A 22,474-nucleotide genomic window follows, 5' to 3' on the forward strand; every position below is an offset into this window, starting at 1 on the left:
GTGTCCAGCTCCTATAATACCCTGATGCTTTTTGGCTCTCCTGGTGGTTATGTTATAGGTTTGGTGCAAGGATTTGCACCAGTGATATTATATGTTCACTCAAAGTTGACCAGTTTGTCTGATTTTTAACCATTAAAACAATATGTTTTCTTCTTAAATTTCCACTTAGTGCTCCACAGAAGATCTATCTCACTTTAAGTTTAGCGACATATTGAATTACCAGATGCCGTTTTTAAGGCCGCACCATTCCACTGAATGGAAAATTCTACGCGTCTTGAACATCAATTTATACACTTTTCTCAGTATTTCAGCTGGACGTAGTTGTTATCTTTGGAACTCTTTGGATCTTGATTTGAATTTGCCTGCACAGCCTGAGTTTGAGATGATGGACACAAAAGAGTCTCTTGGGTTGAAGAGGTTAACGGTGATTTGTGTGTCCTCTGTGTAGTGTATAACCTGACAAACAACATTGACGTGGAGAACACCAAGCTGAGGATGGAGCAGTACCAGAGGGAGAACAGAGACCTCATCCAGAGGAATAAGGCTACACTTGTACGTATCAAGTGTATCTTCCCACACATGCATAATGCCTTTACTGGTAACTATAATCTGATACTAAAATAAACTAGCAAAGGATTTCCTTAGAGAAGTTAGACTGCAGGGTCAGGTACTGTTTTGGCATCACTGAATCAGTGAATCAGATTCAGCCTCCAGGTCAAAGAGACTACAGTATGATTTTTTGCAGCATGCTCTTTCTCTCGTTAACCTGTCTCCTCCTCAGACCCGAGAGCAAGAGGAGCTGGAGGAGCTGCTGTTGCTGGAGCAGCAGGGCAATGAGCAGCGGAGGCTGGAAGTGCTGCAGGAGGAGCAGAGGCAGCTGCAGGCCAAGAGGAAGAACAAGCAGGCTCTGCTGGACGAACTGGTGAGAAACACACGTGTGGCATGTATGTATGTCCACAGACACGACAAATCTGCTGATGCAAAAAGACAAGCAAAGGGCAAGTCAAATTATAACAGATGTCTCACACACACACACACACACACACGCACACTCAAGTGTACACACACCCTCAGCCTGAGGGTTCATGGCTGTGAGATCATTAAGAGCTTATTACCAGTCATTGTGCTGCAGGCTGCATTGTTCTCATTCTGTGATTCCAAAGCCTCTTGGCTCCATTGTGTTGAGCTGTGGGCTTTGGAAGTGATTGTTCCTGCAGAGCGGACTGCTGAAGGACCATCACAGATAGCAGGCTAAGCTGTGTGTTTGTTTGTTTAAGGCACAGGGCCTGTTGACTGTAGGCAGATGAGATCAGCTCTCACCCCCCACCCCTGGGGAACTCTCCTGAGCTCTGACATCTGTATGTCCCTGTGGCCAGAAAGCTCACTGTTCTCTCATGAGTACACAAGCCTATGCCAACACACATATTTAGATTTCTTTGTTGCTATTTCCTGGAGCAACGGCTAACTAATCAATAAAATACATCACTGGGAACTTGGAACACATTTTTTGATTATTGTTCTAATCAAAAGTAAATATTGAATTTAGATTATTTGTCTGCAGGCATATTTTTCCTTAAATTTATTAAATTTTTCCCCTCAAGATCTTTGTGAAATGAGATGCAACTGTAATGTGATGTCAGCCAAATAAAGCATGTAAATGAACCCAAGTGCCTATTCAAAATAAGTGTAAACCTCATAAGTGAAGGTGTCAATTTTTGCTGTCATAGCAGATCTTATTAGTGTTAGCGTTAGCCATTAAATTGTTTTTGGTTTATTGTTGGATACTAAGACACCTCTAGACTGTTCTACCGCTGCTGTCCACCCTATCAAAAATGTCCTACCTCTTCAGTGAACGTGTCCAAGCTTGTGTTCTTAGACATCAGCGCTTGGCAACACTCCACTAAAGAAACTGAAATGTCCGACCTTGCATTTAATGGAGGTGAAGGCGGCGCAGTGCACTTGAAGCAGCGTCCCCTACAGTGCCACGGTTTTGTTAATATGGCTTGCATCAATAATGTGGCAGCTAGCCTGAAAGCACCAGTTATCCGGTTAGACAGAGATGTCTGGGACAGAGGGGGGGAGGGGGGTTGCTGAGTGCTTGTGTTTTCATCTCTTCTAAACACACAACAGTTGCATGAGAAAAAGGGCTCAACATGTCCAAGTGTCAGCTGTTTTTGCTGCACAGAAAGGTTCCTGATAAAGCACTTTGTTGTATGTGAAACACACACCTAGATTAACATACTCATAAAATCCCATATCCCATTTTTTTTCTCCAGGAGCAGTCCCAACTTCCTGCCACCATCTTGCTTGCCCAACACAAGGTCCGTGCTGCCCAGCTCGAGACCCAGATAGAACAGCAGAAACAAACAGTCAAACCTACAAATCTATTTTCAACTGGAATCCATATGGTGAGTGCAACATTTTAGACTTAGACATACTTTTATTGTCATTCAGTATGCAGCAAGTGTATACAGAACAAAATTTCATTTGCATAGGCCTTGGTTTTCCAGTTTCAGTGCAGTGCAAATGTATGTGCAAAAATTCTGCAAGCAGAATGGGAATATATATACATAAATCTTAAATAGGTATATTAGTTCTTCAACCCCCTCTTCAGTCAGACTCTCTGTTGTCTCCCACAGTTGTTACAGTGCTGCTTCAATGCATTGTTTTTCATATTCATGCCCCATTATCTCTAAAGGTTTTATCAAAGACAACAGGGAACCTGTCGACTGAACTTTTATGTAGTTGAGTTGGAGAATAAAACAACTGTGTTTCAGTTTCTTGTAGGAAACAAATGTGATTGGCTTTCAAGGACATTTGATTAAAGTTGACATGGTCACGAGATGGGGCAACTTTCTTCAATCTTTTTTGTTTTTTATTTGGCATTAGTAGTACAGATAGGAAACATAGGGGGAGAGTGTATGACAAACAACAAAGGTCCCCTGGTCAGGACATGAACCATGGAAGTTGCAGTTATGCTGCATTCAGCCTCACCATTAGGCTACTAATGCTCCCACAACAAGGTGGATCATGTTTTTCATGCCAGGCTAAGTTTGTAATTTTCCTCTGAACACGACCTTAGTATGCATAGTTTGAGCTTTGCTGTTTCAGGTGAAAGCAGAGTGAGTTCAGAGAAACACAAGAGCTTGAAGAGGCCATACATACAATAAATAACAAATGGCTATATTTACAATGAGCCCATGCAGGTTAAGGTCACGTGGTTCTATCCACTGGTGGTTGGGTGGATCTGAACAGTTAAGGCCATGGTTTGATTTTAGTTCAGTTCTAATTTAAACCTTATGTGGAGGGCTTGTTGACAATGGAGTGGTGTTAACGGTCCAGACCTTCAAAGGGAGGATACTGGTCCATGTCTGGTGCTTCTTCAGTGTGGGAACAGGCCGTCACCCCTTCAGTCATGTCATTACATTCCTCGGGGCGAGCGGTGCGACCCACAGAGAGAAGCATGTGGGCTCGGGGCTCTGGTCGCTCTGAGCTTGCTGCTTTGTGCTCGTCTTGTCTGGAGAGACCTTCCATTTGGCTGTCGTTCAGGTTTGCAGTCGTTTATTTTCATTTTACTGCGATGAGATAGGTTGTGTCATCACTCCCACCCCTCCCCAGCAACCCTCATGAGACATGGTTGTCTTCCCACAGTTCAGTGGTGCGTGGGAGAAATATCTGCTTAGTACTCACCTAGGCTGAAGCTAGGTTTTGACATACTCAGGTATAACCAAACTCTCTCTTTTACCACCTTTGTTTGATTATCCTGCCCATTTTAATGTGTTTCTTGCTGGTGTAGCTCTTGAGAAAGCTCTTGGTGAAATAATCAGGTGCAGCAATAATTAGTGAAACTTTACAAAAAGTGTTAATTTACTCATTAAACCCCAAAGAGACGACTGGCTCATCCCCCACCAGTCCCAAAGCGTTGAATTGATCCAAATGGAAGATGTGGTACTCTGAATCTCACCCCCTTGATATACGGCATGAAGTTAAACTTGCTGATGGAGAGAGAAACAGCATGATTTTGTTGCTCTTGGCTTCTTCCGTGGCTGTTTTTCCTCTCTTCTTTCTTCCCATTTCTCTTCATCCTCCCGTCCCTGAGCTCCTGTTGGTGGAGCAGAGCTCTCACCATGCATCTGCTGTGCGCTGGACTGAGAGACTCGAGTCGGGGGAACGTGTGGGTTTGGATTTCCCTTCACCTCAGAGTCCATAAGAATGACTTCTGTTTGACTTGGTGGGGTTTCAGCACAGAGCGGTGGATTCCTGCAGATTGCTGGAATTCATTTATCTGCTAGGTTGTGGTCCCTTGTTCCAAGCAGGGTTTCAGTTTTTCTTCAGCACAAATTAGGGGAGGCAAATGTAAAAACACATTTCTAAAGCTGGGCCACATTATATGATATTCCTTTATGGTGAAGCTGGGTTGCGCTCCTCTCTTTAGAGATGGCAATATTAATTAGTGCTGTAACATTCAGTCAATTGATTTATTAGTCAATCAACATGAGATTAATAGACATCAGTTTTGGCAATCATCCTGGCATTCACTGACTCCAGCTTGTGAGGTTCTGGTCCTTGTCTCTCTTTTATGTAATCCTAAACAGAATATCTATTGGTCTCTGATAGTTGGTAGAACAAAAGAAGAACTTTCAAGACCTTGCCTTAAGCTCTGGAAAAAGAAGATTAATCAGTAAAGTAAACATAAGTAGAATCCCCAGTATCAATCACTCTCCTGAGAAGCTCATACACAGGGAGAAACGGTTTGATTGTGACAGTGATGAATGGAGAAGGAGCATATTCATGTCATCTTGTTTTCTCATCTGGATGTTTTTGGTGATGTGCAAGTTCACCAGTCACAAAAGCATCAATTCATAGTGTCCCCCACCTCCCTACCCCCACCCATCCCTCTACTATCACCACCACCTGCCCCCCCCCCAGCACTTCAGCCAGATGCTTCACCCTGGGCCAAGGTGAGCCGTCACTGGTGGAATGACATATCTGCCTGTCTTTGAGCTGTCCGATCTGTGGAACGTGAGAATGCCAGTTCTTCCTCAGCTTCCCGGTGGCTCCAGTCTTTATTTAAAGAGTGATCTAACGTAGCATCTAGCTGTGTCATGTTGTTTACTGGGAACATGCGAGGGGACATCTCAGCCATGCTGGCACTGCTTTTTGCCTGGGTGATTTTCCAGGAGTCGGTGAAGGGGGGGGGGGACTTGAACTCTGATCCTGATTATTCTTGTTGTGTGTTAACAAGCAGTCAAATGGATGCTTGAGGAAGTTAGCCGATCCTGAGGGAAAGTAGTCTCGGTCCAGGTGTGATGTGAGGTGGGATGGGCCTGGTCTTGCCTCAGGAATGGTCTGAAATCACTCACTAATCCCTCACTTTGTAGGCACTCTATTGAACTAAAATGCACATACCCATGTGTGGGTGCATGCGCGCACACACATTAACGCACACACCCCTCACCCAGTCTGAGTAAACATCCTTTGAAGAATAAAGTGTCTTTTTAACGTAGATGTCCCCTGATATCAAAAGAGGCCCTCTGTGTGGGAGGGAGGCAACTATTCACTGTTTAAACAGGTTGCTTGTTGTTGTCTGACACATAAGACCAGCCCCAGTGCCAAATATGATGACAAGAGTCATCATGCTTGGCACCTGTTCTGACCAAATATAGACATGAGTTGAGGGTTATTAACATATGAGTTGTGTTTAAACATTGCCATTGGTTTTTGATTGTATTTTAGCATGTAGGCTTTGTTTGTGCCTCTGAAGTCATTGTGTTTTCCAGTCTAGGAGTGTATGTGTGAGGTTAGGGATTGTCCTCAGCTGCTGTAGTGTCCCATTCCTGAAAGCAGTTGACCGATGGGGAATCTCTCCACCTTGGGACAGCTTTCAGCGCCATCTTAAATGAAAGGTCCCAGGTTCCAGCACTGCTGAGGCCCAGTCCACTCCTCACAGGCGGCAGAGCAGCTGACATACCTGACGAGGCCGGCATGGGCACCTAATGAAAGCAGGAGGCACACACACACACACACACACACACAAAGTGCATCTCACACATACACAATCAGCCAAATGAGGGTGGAAAGTTTATCCCTAAACATAGATGTGTAGCTGTCTGAAATAACCCCGGGTTCTCTCTGGCTTTATTCCACTCTACACTTAAGCAGAGGAATTTGACTACCATAGAAAACACAAGCACAAGTACGCACACACACACACATATGCTCATGCTGTGAGCTTGTTTGCTCAGGTCTGTTTTACTTGGTTAAGTTGTCCTCTACAGTGACCTCTGCTCAGCAGACATACTCGTCAGCGCAGGCCAAGCTCTGCTTTGCTTTATTCTGGCAGACTGGCCTAACCTGTTTTGCCTGGGAGTTTGTGGCTACATATTCTGTGCAACCCCCACTCACTCTGTCATGATCCTCAGTGTTATTTTCATTTCTCTTATTCACACTACCAAGAGAAATAGTTAGATAGTCTTGGTAGTGTCAATAGTCAGATATTTGTGTTGTTGTTGTTTATATTCTGAAATTTGACACAAACCACGGACGGACAGTTTTATATGATAGAGTACATAACCTTTGCCCTTTGGCCTTTTCCCTTTTATTGGATTGTTGGCATGCAGGTTGATAGCTGCAGGAGCTTGGGGAGAGGGGGTCAGCTCAGGCGGTAAAGAGAACCATCAGCCCTGATTGGCACCAGCACATGTGGGCATTCACACCTCTGCCCCTGCCCCAGGCTTGGCCCTGTTTAGGTTGGCCTCAACAACCCTTGCCCACGGGCAAGCCAGCCAGACCCAGCCCAGCGGAAAAAGGAGTTGTCAGCTTTAGGGGCTTTGCGCTGGGGCAGCTGCCACTAGTCAGGCAGTTATATTTAAACTTGTAAGGCGAGGGGAGGCACTATGTGGGCAGCAGCTTTTACACTTGCTACTTGCTGCTCAGTGGGCCAGTGGGTAGCCCAAAGCTCTTTATCCATACAGAAGCACTGGCAGTGCCAGGGCACAAGGTGGAAGTGAGGGCTGAGGATGGGATGGCACAAGGCTGGCCCCTAACTAGGCTTATTAATTTTATCCCCTATACAATGGTGAGCGCTGTTTCCCTTTCCATTGTTCTCATTATCACTTTGTGCTTTAGTAAAGGGGGCCTCTGGAGCTCTGCTTAAGATAGCCATGGCTCCCTATACCCTCTGAGGCCAAGCAAGTGTATGTGGTTTTGTGTCTGTTTCTGTGGATGTGGTGGAGAGGTGCTGATGGAGAGGTTAGTCTCTAAGCGACCTTGATGTGTCCTGCTGAGCTGCAAAGTCAGGGGAGAGATGGGCGGCCTGGAGAGTGCTGATGATTGTGCAGTGTTTGTGTGTGTGTGTGTGTGTGTGTGTGTGTGTGTGTGTGTGTGTGTTTGTGTTTGTGTGTGTGTGTGTGTGTGTATGTGTGTGTGTGTGTGTGTGTGTGTGTGTGTGTGTGTGTGTGTGTGTGTGTGTGTGTGTGTGAGGCACGTGTTTCTGGTGGCATTCTTAGTAGTGACCCACGACCTGAGCTATTGACCAGTCAGCTTTTGATCAAGATTGGCACTGTGAGCATCCTACATGTTGAAACCATTTACTCTTGTGCTCAGAACCACTGAGCTTCTAATCTCTCTATTTAAAATGTCATTATTTGCTTTTTTTTTTTTTTTGAAAAACAAAATTGTCAAATAGAAATGACAAAAAGAAGTAGTGCAATCAAATCAAGCAACTACAAAGCATGTGGGGTTTAGGGAAGGTAAGAAAACGATCTTGCATAAAAAAAATTGATAAAAGTTAGTTTTAAGGAATGACTTGTCAGCTACATTGTTCCAATTAAGGAGCAGCTATAGCAAATACCCGACCATCTCTTGTTTTTAATGTAGACTTTCACACAGTTGATGCTGCGCCTTAAGGGCAGACCTCTCATACCTTAAAAGTAATGTGACTTTTATGAGATCCCTGTCTCGTAAAAGTCACATGAATGTCCGCCGCATCACTCTCTCAGATGGGCAAACCGTGTTGCTTTCCCAGATGGTACCGTTAACGTGGACAGCAGAGTTAAGAAAGAGTAATGTGACAGCATATCACAAGCCAAATTCAACCCCCCAAGAGGCCTAGAATGCTTAACAGTTTTCTAAGCCAGCACACCTGTCCTCTCCACCAACACAAGGCCTGGCACCAGTGACTACTTTACTTGACCTTTTAAAACAGTTCCACTCTGAGAAGTTGAAGCGGGTATTACTAGATCAGTAGAAGTATATCTAGATCTGAGGTAGATGTAAGGGAATCAGAAGAACAGAAGAAGAAATGTTCCCTCTGGCGCAATGGTGATTTCCTCAAGCCATCCTCCCCTGCGGTTTTATTAAGATTGATGGCCCCCAGAGTTTCATTTTAGTGTCACAGGGGTATCATAAGAGTCTTAAATACAAGTTATAAACAAACTTGAAAGCATCACGAGGGCACACATAATTTTGTATAGGTAGTAAGATGGGCCTCCATGATGTTAAAAGCAGATGTTTGTGTTGGCTCTTTCAGTGGTGTTGTTCCAGTGGCCTCTCGTCCCTCAGCCATTTCTGCTCTGCTGGGCCTGTCTGGGGGTCCATACTCTCTCTCTCTCCCCTTCTGTTGCTTTCTTTCACCAGAGCATTTGGAAAACAACATTCATACGCAGTAATTCACACAAGCTTTTAATAGGATGTGATGACTTCATGATTGAAAGTTTCAGCAGTATTATTAGGTGGAGTGGAGGACAGAGCGGGTCTCAGAGGACACAGCTCTGTGTAGGATGGACAGACACACAGCTCGTCTTGTATTAAAGCAGTGTTACCACAAATCGTTAATTCACACAGTTTTGTAAATATATTCAGAAGAGCGAAACCTCTTCTTGTGTGTGCATGTCTTACACTGTGTTTGTTGGTGCTGACGTGTCTGCCGGTTTTTCAAGGTGCCCTTGCAGAGGAATGCAACAGAAATTTCTTCAGTCTGAGGGTTGGCTATGTTCTGTGTGTCGCTTAAAAATCGGATTTACTGCCCTTTAGCTATCCGCTGCTCCTGCTCTGCCGCTCTCTTTCTCTACCAGTCTGCCACCGTAGACTTTTCCTCTGCTTCCTCCCTCAACCCTTCGTCCCAGTGCGTGTCTTTGATTGGCGCAGTAGGGGAGTTAAACAGTGCTGAAATTCTGAAAGAAGATGGATGGAGGGACTGAGGGAGTGCGAAAGAGAGGGAGAGTGACTGGGTATGGGTTGGTCGGTCTGGGTTTCATTAGTCTGCGGTGGGGCTCCACTGTGTTGGATGAATGGATGAGACAGGATAGAGGATCACTGGCACCTTGGGGTTAAAGGTTGAGTGAAAACCATAGAGAAGTGTGGGTCTAGTATTTTCTGTTTTAAAGGAAACAGTGTTTAAAAACTGGGCATACAGATGTGGGCAATAGGCTGAAAGAACTATCTGTTCTTGCATCCTTTATTTATTGAGTGTATGTATTGTATACATTAAATTACCAAACATAGATAAGTGTCAACTTTTCCCCTTATAGTCAAGAAGCAAGAGAGTAATGTGAAAGAAATAAAACATAGAAAAGAACAGTACCAGTCATTCCACTTATTGCAGTTTCCTAAGAATCAGGCAGTACAGCAAAAAAAAAAAAAAAAACCCTGTTGTGTTTTGAGTAGACGTTCAACTTTCATTATTTCTTCTCTGGAAAAACCCACTCTCTTGCTGTTAATATACTGCCACTGTCGCTATCCCTGCTGCTCCCCTGCCTGCATGTATAAACCACTGCTGAAAGCAACAGGTTCAGGCTCGTTCCGATAAGGAAGCTGAAAGTCATGTAGTTTTGTGCTGCAATATTAATATATCAATTGATAATACTTACAGACATACACAGACAGGAGTTTTATTTTAGCAAACACAGTGAATTAAATACCCAACATATGAAGATACTTTAGTACATTGTTGCTAAAATTGTGTATAAATCCAGTCCTGTTCATTGAATTGCAGCATTACAAATGAAGCATGTTGAAGTAAAGTGTAGAAGACGTTACAAAATGTAATCACAAAATAAATCTTGGAATGCGTCACTACGTGTTGATGTAGATTGATTGATAGTAGTAGTTTTCTTCATCTGTACATTTTGTTTTGTCTCTCTAACTATTTTACACTCTGGCCTCGTTCGGACAGTTACCACCAATGTAGTGTTTGGCTAAGAAGCTCTGCATCCATTGCTATCTCAGTGTGCATCACTTGGTGCTTTTCTAACTTCCAGCTCAGCTTTGGTTGCTTTATTTCCCTGTGTTGATTCGCATTGGGTCAAAGCATGTGTGAGGGCAGGCAGTCTGAGGCCACGGGGCACATGTTACTTGTTTAGTTTGGTTTTCATCTGCTCCACTCTGAGTTCTGTTATTTATATTCCCCTTCTACTCTTCTCTTTACTTTATCTCCTATCTGTTTTATCTTCCCTTTGTCTCAGTTCCTTAGCTACTCTCTAGAATAATCTGTGTTTGTTTAGACATCATCTTTTTAATTCCAGGTCTGTTTCATGACTCTGGCTCTTCTTCTGAGTCTCATTACTTTAATGCTGGAGAAAACATTGTGGTCTGACGCTGTGTGGAAATTCCCCTTTTGATGGCAGAGCCCCAAATCGAGCAATTCTACAGTGTCCTTAAGAAGTATCATATTTCTCACTCGATCACCATGGTCAAGAGCAGTAGGAACTGGAGTAGCCTGACTGAAATTTCAACTTCAAGTAATTATGGATCGAAGGGTTTTTATAAAACAGACTACAGTTTTCAATTCTTGACACTGTGGGTCTTATGACTGTTAGAAATCCAACAGGAGGAACACTTGTAAACTGAAAACTGACGTTCAGATTCATCTTGGTTGGTTGGACGATGTTTTAGGTGATTCAATGAAAAGAGAATGGAAATAACAAATGATCACAGCTAAACCCACAAACAAAGCACTTCTTGCACACTACGCATAGTCTATCAAATGTTAAGTTTGATCATATAATTTGTTCTCTCTTCTACATTTATACATTTTTGATCGCCTTGTCTTTTGGTAGTTTCCTGGAAATAACCATTTTTGATCCAAAGTACACTCATTTCCCGTTATCAGGAGTTACATTTCCTCTTCAGTTCTTCTCTATGACTTAAACATTCATTTCTTCATGTTCAGATTTCCATCACAAATAGTTGTTGAGTTGCCAGCAGTGTGTTGACCACTACAAACATGCTCAGTCATTGTCCCTGTTAGGTTTCTCCATCAAACCAGCAGTGCTTGGAAAGTGAAAATGTTGTAGACGAAACTTCTATTTCTAAACCAGTCAGTCAGGAACTGGTGCTTGTTAATGCTGCAGTTTGATTGACGTTAAACCTTTTCCAAATTGTTTTTCCGTTGGTGTCATCCTGATTATGCCACAGCTATAGTTTCCAGCATTGCACTGCGTACTAAACGTAGACAATGAAGTTTATTGTCCTGTGTTGAATTTTGTCTCTCTCTGTTGTGTTTTTTTCTCACAGCGTCAGACGGTGTCTCTCATGGCTGTGCCCAAGGTTGAGGAAGTGCTGTACCACTACAAGCCTCTTCAAGTTAAAACCTATGGACCTCCAGTGCCAGAATTGGAACAGCTGGGCAGACTTGGGTACAAACTTATTTACACACAATCTTGTCCACACATCTGGTCATCCTTCAAGCCAAACACTAACTAGGTTTTAATTTAGTGTTGACATTAGCACAGTTGTCAAGTTAAATGCCTGAGGAAAAACTAAGAACAAGTCAATTATTTCCTTACAAGAGTTTCGTGGGAAGGATTATGTAATTTGGTGCCAAGAAGGTTATAAGAAAAACAGAGACAGAGCTCTGAGACAGTTGAGAATATTTATCTCCATCAAATTTATGAGTAGTTGTTGATTTCCAGTGAAATTTCTTTAAAAGAACTGCTCCATTTAAACCCAAGTTAATATTAAGTAATAGTTCAGCTGACCCACAGCATTCTGATTATATAAGCAATGAATTAGAAATATACCAACTGAATATTGTCTCAGTTTTCTTTATGATTGGGACCAAATTAGAGAGTTATTAAAGAGTTATTTCTAGGGGCCTTTGTATGAATTTACAGCTCCATATTAGTTAATGTTTAGGGGACTGAAGTGGAACTATGAAACTATAGGACAGGTCAAATATAGTGGTAGTGATTAAGTATCACTGAGTTTTTTAAATTCTCCACATAGCTACAGTTTATTGCAAAGGATGTCGGGTTTGGTGTCAGGTTAGAGAGCTGCTAGAAAGTCGGTCTGCTTGGGAAGTCTGGCTCGTCTCACTTGACTCTCCTCTGATTAACTGGGAGAGTGAGAGCAAATGAGGGGGGAGGAGGCCTGGGAGAAGGAGAGAGGGAGAGAGAGGAGAGAGAGAGAGAGAGAGAGAAGAGAAAGAGAAAGAGTAACAGCCATCACCCTGCCACAAGCCGCCACAGTGCCTCTGCAGGAGCGTCCATTAACACACACAGGAAGTGCTTTCCCCGACGGCCCCTTTGGGCCAATCAATCCACGACGCCATTGGTCCAGTCCTCACTGAATGTAAGCTATCCATCAGACAGCCCAGCGCCCAGCCGTCTGCTCTGCAACTGGCTGGCACTAAAGCCTGCCCACACACTGCGAGCGACCCGCTTTTATTGGGTGACAGGAGCAAAACGGGGTCATATTCTTTTTAGGTGAGCTCATTGACTTTCAGCGCTGCTTCACCTTAAAACTATCCTTCATTTGGCTGAGATGTGCGGGTCTGAACATAATGTCAGCATGTTCAGGATAAGGATTTTCTTGTTTATTCTTCTTTATTTTTCAGATAAAAGGTGCAACTGACTTTTGTTGTACAATCACATTTCCCTAATTATCAGGAAAAACACCTACTTAAGATGAAACGTTTTCCTTAAAGGATTGCAGGAGAGTTTAAACAGAATAACTGGCACTTATTTACATTATGTATTCAGTGAAGTGCTGAGGTCCTACTTCTTTTGGCCAGGCTGATCAATATGCAGATGAAACACATCTCACAATTTTTGCCGCATGCTGGAGCTCAGAGGACGGAGGAAGAGGAGTGGGGAGGGGGTGGTGTCAGCAGTTCAGGGGTCCAGGAGGACCGATGCTGGAGAGGAAGGGCTCTGCCACGGAGATAAATGAGGTTTAGTTCAAGAACACCAGTCCCACTGGTGCAGGCCGCAGGCAGCGACACAGACAAGCCCGTTCAGACAAACCACAACTCCCAAGATGCAATGTGCTGTTAAGTAAAAGCAAGGAATAGTGCTGACACTTCTGTGCAGTTGGCAGTTGGTGATTCAGCTAAGTCTGAGGTTTTGTGCATGCAAGTTCATATATACACAGACGATCAAGCTTACACATACACATGTGCACAGAAGTGTCTCTTAAAGCTGCTGTACATTTTGTGTCATACACACTCACCCTCACCCCCGTTATTGCAGTCTCAGCAGTTTTCTGCCACAACGGAACTTGTGTGATGTGGTAAATATTCACAAGCGTGTGTGCAGAGGAGAGAGAATGCAGACAGCATTTAGAGGGTGAAAAGTGAGTCCCCTGTGTGAGAGCGTTGGACTACAGCTCCAGTCCTATGACCTGTGAAGGGAATATGCTTGAACGTGTGAGGAGATATGGATCTGCCTGAGCGTGGATGAGGTGAAAGGCGCTGTGAGGGGGCAGGTACTTATTTTAAAACAAGGCTGTTTGTCTTGGTCAAGGCCCATGGTGACAGCAGCACCACTGGTGATTTGTCTTGGACGCAGCCATCAAGCGAGACGGGAGAGTTGAGCTCACACACCCCCTCCCTGGTGGCCCCAGGGCCCCCGGGCCTGGTCTCTTAGACGGGATGTCCAGTCAACACAGGACTGACTGGAGCCATGCTTTTTTATTTCAACTCGCTCTTTTCTTCTACGCTGCTCTCTTTCTCTCTCTTGTCTCGGTGTCTGTGTCTTTTTCGCCTTGTCCCTTTGCCCCCCAAAAAACCGCAGGAGTGCTGCACGGCTGCCAGGAAAAAGAAGGGCCACGCCTCCTTCACTGTCTCCCTCTCTCTCTGTCAGCTGTACCTGAATAAATATGGGCTGAGCTGAGCTCTTATATTAAAGACAGCTGCCTCAATACTGGAGCAGAGTAAAGGCTGCATGTTCAGGCAACAGGGGCCTCCAGAAGTGCCCATTCAGCTCACCCCCCCCTCTTCACACACACATACATAACCAAACGCTCCTCCCCTGATGTGCATAGGTGTGTATGATTTGCCACAGAGGATCAGACCCTGACTGTGTGAGGTTTCTATAATGGCAGTATAGTGCTGTCTATCTCATTGACTGGCACATACCCAGAACCATGCGTGAGCCGCAAGAATTACGAGCGGACTATGAATGTAACGTTACAGCTCATACGCCAAATGTCCTGCCATGGCTCTTTACTTTTATGTTGAACAGTAAAAGCCTTTAATAAACAAAATCAAAGTAGAAGTAAATACTGCTTGGAGACACAAACAGAAACATATGATGTTTATGTTGACATGGCTGTGATATGAATCCCAACACACCGCAGGCAGAGACCAAAGCAGTAGCTGTTTTAACTCCTGCCTCCTCCCGCCGACCCTACTCCTGCTGATGGACATAACCTGAGTGGAAGCACTTCCATACATCAAAATACACCCATGAAGTCATGCCTGTATTGAACTTAAAATAAGTCGGTTAATATACATAAGCTCACGTAGACACATGCTGATGACCTCAAAGAAAAATGTATGCTCTATTTTTGTTTTTGTGTGTGTAAATGAGCATCTGGGTCTGACTTTGCTCTCTACAAGAATACTTTTTAAGCTCGGACTGCGTAGGCGATGAAAGACTGACTGGGATCTTGGACAAGGACAAATCATATGGGGGGAAAAAATGGGGGAAAGAGAAATTGGCTGCGGAGCGTTGAAAAATTCGCCTCAAACCTCAAGTGCTGACAATGAAAGCTAGCCAGAACAGTTGTTTGTGTTGGCACAGGTCGCCCTGAAATTAGCCCATCTCTTTCTGACAGAGGTTGCTCAATGTGCTTCGCCAAATGCCAGTGTGTATAATATTTTGAAATTTTGCCTCCTCCCCCACTCCACATTGCTTTCTATAATTGGTGGAAAAAGTGAGGTTTTCTGTTGGGAGCGCTTGTCAGGCATCCGTCTCTTGTCGGTGGGGTGAAGGGGAGCAGCTGAATGAGCAGAGTGTTTAGTCTGGAGCTCCTCTCCTGGGGATGCACTTCTCTGCACGAGGAACTAGTCCACGGAGCACTTGGTCTCACCAAAACAGACTAGATGAAGGGTTAAATAGCAATAGGTAGTTTGCTGTGACCCTATTTCATGAACACAGACAACCAGTCATTTTCATCCCCTGGAAACTGCCCCCAAGTCTTCTTTTAAAATGACTCAATCTTTTTATGGACATATCGCAAACACGTAGACTCACAGAGGTAATACATAAATCACATGTGCTCACACACATAGAGTAGCAATGTTTAACGTGTACTTAAAGCACGCCTGCTCACTGTTCTGGTTGGGAGCCAGGGGTTAATGGGTCTCTGAGTGATGCTCTCCTCCTGCCTGTGTTCTTTAGCTTTCCAAGCATCCCTTGGCGTCTGCGTGTTTATGTGAATGGAGTGTGTGTATCTGTTCGTTTGTTTGTTTGTTGGTGTGTTGGCTTATACTGCATGTTAAGTGCTTTGGTGGGAGGGAGATATCCAGAATAGTCAGTGGTGCCATCACAGCCCTCAGTTCCTGGCAGCCGGCTTTACTAGCCTCTCCCTGCCGGGTTGGACTGAGTCCAGGTCTCAGCTCTCCATCTCTCCAGCGCTGACCTAGCTGGCCAAGAACACTACCAGTGACCCCGGATTTGGCTCTGGTAGTTAGCAGGACCACTAAACATGGTCCATAGAGTACTCTTGAATCCATTTCTGCCATCACTAAATTAGAGTATATGAGGTTTAAATTGCATACAAATCATTCTTTCCTTCCCCTGCTTTCCCCTCTCACTCTGTGATGAAAGTGCAAGTCAGCCATGATATTCTTCTTTCTCATTCTCACACTGTGCACAGAACAGCCACTCCAGAGGAATCTCGAGAAACGGCCGTGAATAGCTTTTCCATGTATCCCATGTTCTCTGATCCCTGCAGGGCATATATCCATCTGATGGGCCTGACGGGCCTGCAAGGGCCTGGGGGCAGGAGGGGTGGGGGTGGGGATCAGAGGTCACTGACCGCGGGGGACCTGAGGTGCAGCACAGGGGACGTCAGAGTGCTGAGACTGACAGGAGCAGAGTGATGGCACCTTAGAGAGACGGGTCTCGTATTCTGGGCCTCAAATAGTCATGCACTCGTGCACTCACTCTCGCACAAACACAGCTTTGATGCTTAAGTTATGAGCTGGAGACTGAGGCGCCGGTTAGCATGACCTCAGATGAACTCCCTCAAGAGCAGTGCTCTTTGATCTACTTTTACTACTATTAGATAATGTCTCAAGGCACATATTTTGCTCTCATTCATCCAATTAAAATATTATGTGATGTTGCCAAACAGTGCCATTTATGGGAAATGCTTTATTTGGCTCTTGCATAACAATAGGGCTTTCCCTCAAATACTTTGGGGTTGCCACCATAACCAAGACCTAAAGCTGAACTTGGTTTCTCAGATATCTGATATCCTCCATTCTTCCATGCTACACACTCATTGCGCGTGGCAGTGTCATGTGTTACTAGAACCAGCATAGCCAGTAACTATAGACTTCAATGCAGTGCCTGTCTGATCATTTAAGTGTTTCCATAGCTTAGATCTAAAAGCTTGACTGCAGCCGTGGGGCTCACAGATTTAAAATTTGCATAGCCAAAAGAGAGAGCAGGCAGTATGAAAGCGTGGAGCTTCGAGTCCAGATATTTGACTTGCAAACCTGTCTGTGTCAACAGGATGCCCCATCTTCATTCACAGCATATAGCCACCGCCTCGCTTTGGTACTCAGCTTCTTGTACTGTAGATGCTTTCTTTCCTCGTTACTAACTAGATCAGAAATAAAGTGGAGCGTGGCCACCGTCCTCCAGCCCCCACCCAGGCCATTATCCCGTCTGTCTCAGTAAACAGACCATTAACAGACAGAGCTGGTGGAAGCCAGATCGCTATTGTTTTCCCTCCCATAGATCTGTGCAAATATTGATCTTCTCTTGAAGTATGAGTCAAAATAAGCACACACTGTATTTGACTAGAGCCTTTTTTTACATGTGGGTGAGTCATTTCTGACCCAAAGAGTGGGCGGAAACAGAGGGAGCATTACAGAATGACAGAGCAGGAGGTACATTTGTCTTGTGTGTATTCTGGTCATGTGAAAGAGGTCTGCTTTTAGTGTTATTGTTTTCCCTCTGTGGGCTGTGAGCCAGACAGACCAGCAGTCTCCTCCTGAGATGAACCCAGGCCAGGCCAGGCCAACCCAGGCCATTGCCAGTGAAGGAGACACCGGCAGGCAGGGAACTCCGCAGATAACAGCCTCTCTTGCCTCCAGATTTATTTGTGTCACAGCCTAGAAGCGGCAGGGTCAACACCCAGCAAAGGGTGAGGTGATGTCTCTTGACTATTTTAACACACACTGATCTGTGTAGAGGTTTGCAAAGCAGCCGCACACTGTCTAGAGTTGCATGCTTTGATTTTGAGCCTGATGGTGCTCATAACTATGCATACACACAAACTGAGCTGGTGTGTGTGTGTGTGTGTGTGTGTGTTTCACACAGACAGACTGAGACTCTTTGCCTCTCCCCCTGCTCTTCATCCCTGGGGCAAAGGGCCTGTCAATGTACAGCGGGATTAGCTGGCTCATTTTCCCCTCTTAAGAGCTGGAGAAAGAAAACAAACTCCCGTCATGTGGGGCTCGGCTGTGCGGACCTGCCACGCACACCTCAGGGTAGGAGGTACTTCTCCACTATGATGTATGAATTATCACCCTCCCCCTGCTGCACCTTTCCCTGCCTTTTTGTTTTCCTCCATCCCCCATTATATGCTCTTTTCCCATCTTTCCTCCTGATTGAAATCCTCTTTGCCTCTCCCTAGTGCTTGAGGTGCATCAGTAACTGATACCTGTGGAGGCGAATCCCCCTCGGGAAAACTCTATTCTTCCTCTATGTATCGGTGCTCTATTCCCAGAATGTTACATCTAACTGTCGAGGCTCCTCTGCTGTGGGTTTGCTTGTATGGGTGTGCCTTGTGCTAGCAGCCATTCACTGGACAGCATATGTCCCTCCATTGTTTACAGCCCCATTTGGTTAACGATGACACTGATGTCATGTCATTATCCTCCAGTTGCACCCCCCCCACTCCTCCTCCTCCTTCCTCCTCTAAGCTCTCCAGGGGGCAGAGTTATCAAGTGGCAGCTCAGGAGACGAAAGAAAGATGCTCGCTGTATCAAGTGGCTAGCAGGGTGTGTGATGCCTCTCCAAGCCCCACGGCTGTTGCGGTTAGGTGTGAAGCCAGTGGCCGAGCCTGTCAGCCAGCCTCTACTGCCCCCATCAGGTTAGACTCAGGAGGTGCAGGTCTAAGACAGAAGTGAGCTTTGGATGAGTAGTGACAGGTGACACTTGGAGTAGCGATCAGTTGAATTTAGGCACAAGTAGCACAATAGGCCTTTATCATAGGCATTTAAACAATGCTGTCTTTAAGAAGCACAAAACAAGCGTATGCCTCAGTCATTATCACTGATACCAACAAGCCGCCTTCTTGAGGACATCTTACAGATCGTCAGTCACTCCACATGAGAATGTATTTCTATAAGCGTTAATGTCAAGTGTCACCCAAAGCTTCTGTTAACACCCTAAACATGTTCTCGTCTTTACTAAGTGTTAGTGATACGCACGCCCCTGTCCTCCGCTGTTTTAGGATGCAGAGAGGCAGACTCAGCCTGTCGGTGGTGATGATAAGACACAGGATAACAGATAAGGGTGATGTAGGCTCGTGAGGATATGATGTAACCCCACTGAGCCCCCCCAGAAAAAAAGTACAACTTGAGACAATCTGGTGGACAGTGGGCAGGCTAATGGCTGAGGATCTGTCTCACACACTCGCACGCCCCCAGAGGAAGCTGCATTCGATGGAAAAGAGTGTGACCTATGACCCATGGTGAAGAAAGACCGCTGTTGACAGATATAGTATACCTGTGAGAGTCCTCTGTGTTTGGCTTGTCTGCGGGGGTTTTGTTTCTGGACCGCAGCCTGGACCAGACCAATTCACACATCCTCTACTGGTAAAAATTCTGCTCTGTCGGTTCGCCGTCGGTATCGATACAAACGGCTCTGCCCTTAGATAAACATGTATTCACACACGTGAATTGTGTAGACACACACATGGGGGGGCGTAAGCACACATCGCACATCCACACAATGCACTCAGTGTGCTGTGTCTCTCACAGGGGTACATTTTCTCTCAGGGTAGAGTTTTAGGGAAGGAGGGGCAGATGGGGCAACAGTGCTGTGAGTGTAACCGGAGCTGCCTGAGGAATGCAGGGGGTGTTTTTGGAGGACTGGAGTGGAGTTTGGGGGTTGAGCGGGGAGGGGGGGGGGTGACTTAAGGGGTAGGATGGGTGATTAGGGGGTGACAGCTGAGTGCTGACCCCTCTATAATGACAAATCATCTGGCAGGTGTGTGGCTCTGCACCCTCCTCCAGCCCCCGTCATTCCCAGGCCAGGAATCCTCAACCGCTGCTGGCGCAGAGCGCTAAAGGAAGACTTCCGGGCATTCAGTCTGCCATCCAGCAGCCTCATGACTGGCCATTCAGCCTCTGTTCAGATATAGCCTGCCCTCTGCTTGTTAGTTGCCCTTTTCGTTCACTCAAAACACCAGTCTAAGCTCCTATTGCTTTAATAAACATAGCTAATGAGGCTCTAGTCCTTGGAGCAATCTCGGGTAGGGTTAAGATTTATTGATTTGTCTTTGTAGACATCATTTTTCCTTCCTGTGTGGATCCAAGAGAATACAAAGTTTATCTCCCCAACTGTCTGAAAGTCAGTCTACCCTGTTTGGGTCATGAATCATGCTGACGACAAGCTGAATCCAAAATCCTCTGATCCTTTGTGCTGTAAAAACAATTGCTGACCCAGGATCAGCAAGTGTGCTGTGAAAGTGGACAGGTGCCAAGCTAAAGCCTGGTCTCAGGTCCATGCTGAGATTTTGAGGGAAAATTTAAGAGGCATTCGGAATTTATGGATTCTTTTAGAGAATCCCATTCATTTGGATATTGCCTCAAATTTTCTGTTCCACTGAAGGAGCCAGTTTAGCTCCTTTGAACTTGCTTTATGGCAGACAGGAATGTAAAGACTTCAGGTATGAAAGCAGCCAAACCCCATGCAGTAATTCTGCAGTGAGCGTTGTTTAAGACTGATTCAGATTGCCCTATTGTCTTGTGCGTCAGCTCTGTGGTTTGAATGTTAATTAAGTGTCTGCTCGCTGAAATAGCCATTGTAGCATTACAGGCCTCTTTTCTTTTCCATCAAGCCCGGGCTTCCACAGCTCTTCTTAATCCAATTCCAGCCAACACGTGGAGTCTAGACGAGAGGCCCAAGACAGCCTGCACCTCCGTCTGATATCTCCAGTTTTTCCTCCGGAGTCCCAGCCACCACCACCCCCCCCCACCCCCATCAGAAGAAGCTAAACACCATCCATTCCACAGCAGCATCGCCGATCCAAACACAACGAGGAGCCGCACATTCTCAGCTGGAAATCACACGGAACCCGCCGGAACATTTCGCCACTTATCTTTTCACTTTGAATTAAAGATGGGGCTCTGCGGTGTTTTCCAGGCAGCAGGAGCGGGGAATACTTTCGATGCCCCGTCAGGAAAATCTCTGACCGTTTATTAGCATTAGCAGGAGACATTGCCCAGGTATTCAGAGTTCCAGACCCAAGTGGAAAAATGCTGTTAGCTCTGAACAGTTTTGATCCAACTGCACAGAGTTTTTTTTCTGAAAGAACAGGGTAATAGCAGATGGTATGAGTAGAGGTTGAGAAATAATGCAAGCACTTTATCATCTATTATGCTTTTGATAATATAAACACTCCTGCTGCTGTTGATTCCAAAGGATTATTACAGTAATTCATGCACATTGTTTATGGCAAGAGAGGAGATGTTCATCTGAGAAACATACATCACTACCCTGAGTGTGTATACTAATGGAAAACCCCTGTCATGCTCCCTTGTGGCAATTGCAGTCCGACACGCAAACTGTCACACAGTGTCATTCGGTTGTCTTCATCACCTGCATCCGTCTTTTCCCGCTCAACCCCCTCCCCCCTCAGGCGACATAATGGGCCAGTCCAAAGTGACCCATATTTACCCAATAATACGAGGCTTTGAAAAGACCCATATCGAGTTGCAGCTAATGCTCCAGTGGGGCCTGGAGAGTGAAAGATGTTACCGGCCGACACGGCTTGGGTTTCAGGGCCCTGCGAACAAAAGGCAGTCCAGTCCTCAGAGAGAAAGGGAGAAAGAGGGGACGGGGGTGGGGGTAGTGGTGGTGGTGGTGGTGGGGATGATGGGGAGGGAGGGCGGGCGTGGAGAGTGTTAGTGCAGGCAGTGAAACAGTAGCGTCAGAGGGTCTCCAAGCGTCCGTTTCAGAGGGGTATTGTGTGTGCGTTGTGTCTCCTTTTATGATTGAAGGCAGGGTAAAGAACCCGCCTGTTTTTGTAGCAAAGTGCCTAATGCTGCAGATTTTTTGATGCATTTCTTGTTGTTGCACGTCTTAGGTGTGGTCAGTCCGCTCTTAATTTTTTACAGCATTGTCAAGTGCAGTCATGTGAAAAGAGTGGAGTTTATCTTTCAGCTTCAGGGGCGTCTATAGCCGGTAATGTGTATGTACACGTATGTGGCCCGGCCTTTACGGGAAGATGCGGATACAGCCGCCGAGTTAATGGAGCAGAACTGAACTAACCTTGGGTGTTAGGGGTGAGCAGAGGGCAGGCGGCGTTGGTTTAAGAGAAGAGGGTTTGTGATGATGATACCCAAAGGTGATTTCACCTCATATCCTCCCTCCTCTCTCTCTCTACTTCCCACCCTTCCACCTCCACCCCTCACCCCCTTCCTCCCCCTCTCCCCCTCCTTCATGTTCTCTCTTTTGCTCTCTTGCTCTCTCTCTCCTTAGGGGCAGGCAGGTATAAAGTTACACAGAGCTCTCAGCTTTCTTGGAAGGAATGACCACATGAGTAGCTTGGGGATTAGATTAGCAGGAAGAGCAGACTTAGCCAGGCTGTAAATAGCCCACTTTTTTCACCATTAAAAAGGCCCAGTACAATATAATCAATAGATAGCACTCATCTGATGCAGGAAGCCATATGAGAAGACCTCCCTCAAGTGCTCTGAAGGACAGGCTACAGCAGCTTGGGCCTAATGAAGTTATTATTAATCACTGGGCCTCCTGTTTTGAACTTGTGTGTTGTTGCTCTAGTG

At 45.5% G+C, this 22,474-nt stretch overlaps 1 protein-coding gene across 1 annotated transcript in view; it reads left to right on the forward strand.

Annotated features, from left to right (window-relative positions):
- mnat1 (MNAT1 component of CDK activating kinase) overlaps window positions 1-22,474 on the forward strand; it is a 31,935-nt gene that overhangs the window by 7,924 nt on the left and 1,537 nt on the right. Inside the window, exons 4-7 of the mRNA XM_018690196.2 lie at window positions 449-552; window positions 782-922; window positions 2,277-2,408; window positions 11,515-11,636. Of these exons, the coding sequence (XP_018545712.1) occupies window positions 449-552; window positions 782-922; window positions 2,277-2,408; window positions 11,515-11,636 (499 nt within the window). The remainder of the gene's footprint in view (window positions 1-448; window positions 553-781; window positions 923-2,276; window positions 2,409-11,514; window positions 11,637-22,474) is intronic.

The sequence above is a fragment of the Lates calcarifer genome, linkage group LG19 (assembly GCF_001640805.2).
Source record: "Lates calcarifer isolate ASB-BC8 linkage group LG19, TLL_Latcal_v3, whole genome shotgun sequence".
Taxonomy (NCBI): domain Eukaryota; kingdom Metazoa; phylum Chordata; class Actinopteri; family Centropomidae; genus Lates; species Lates calcarifer.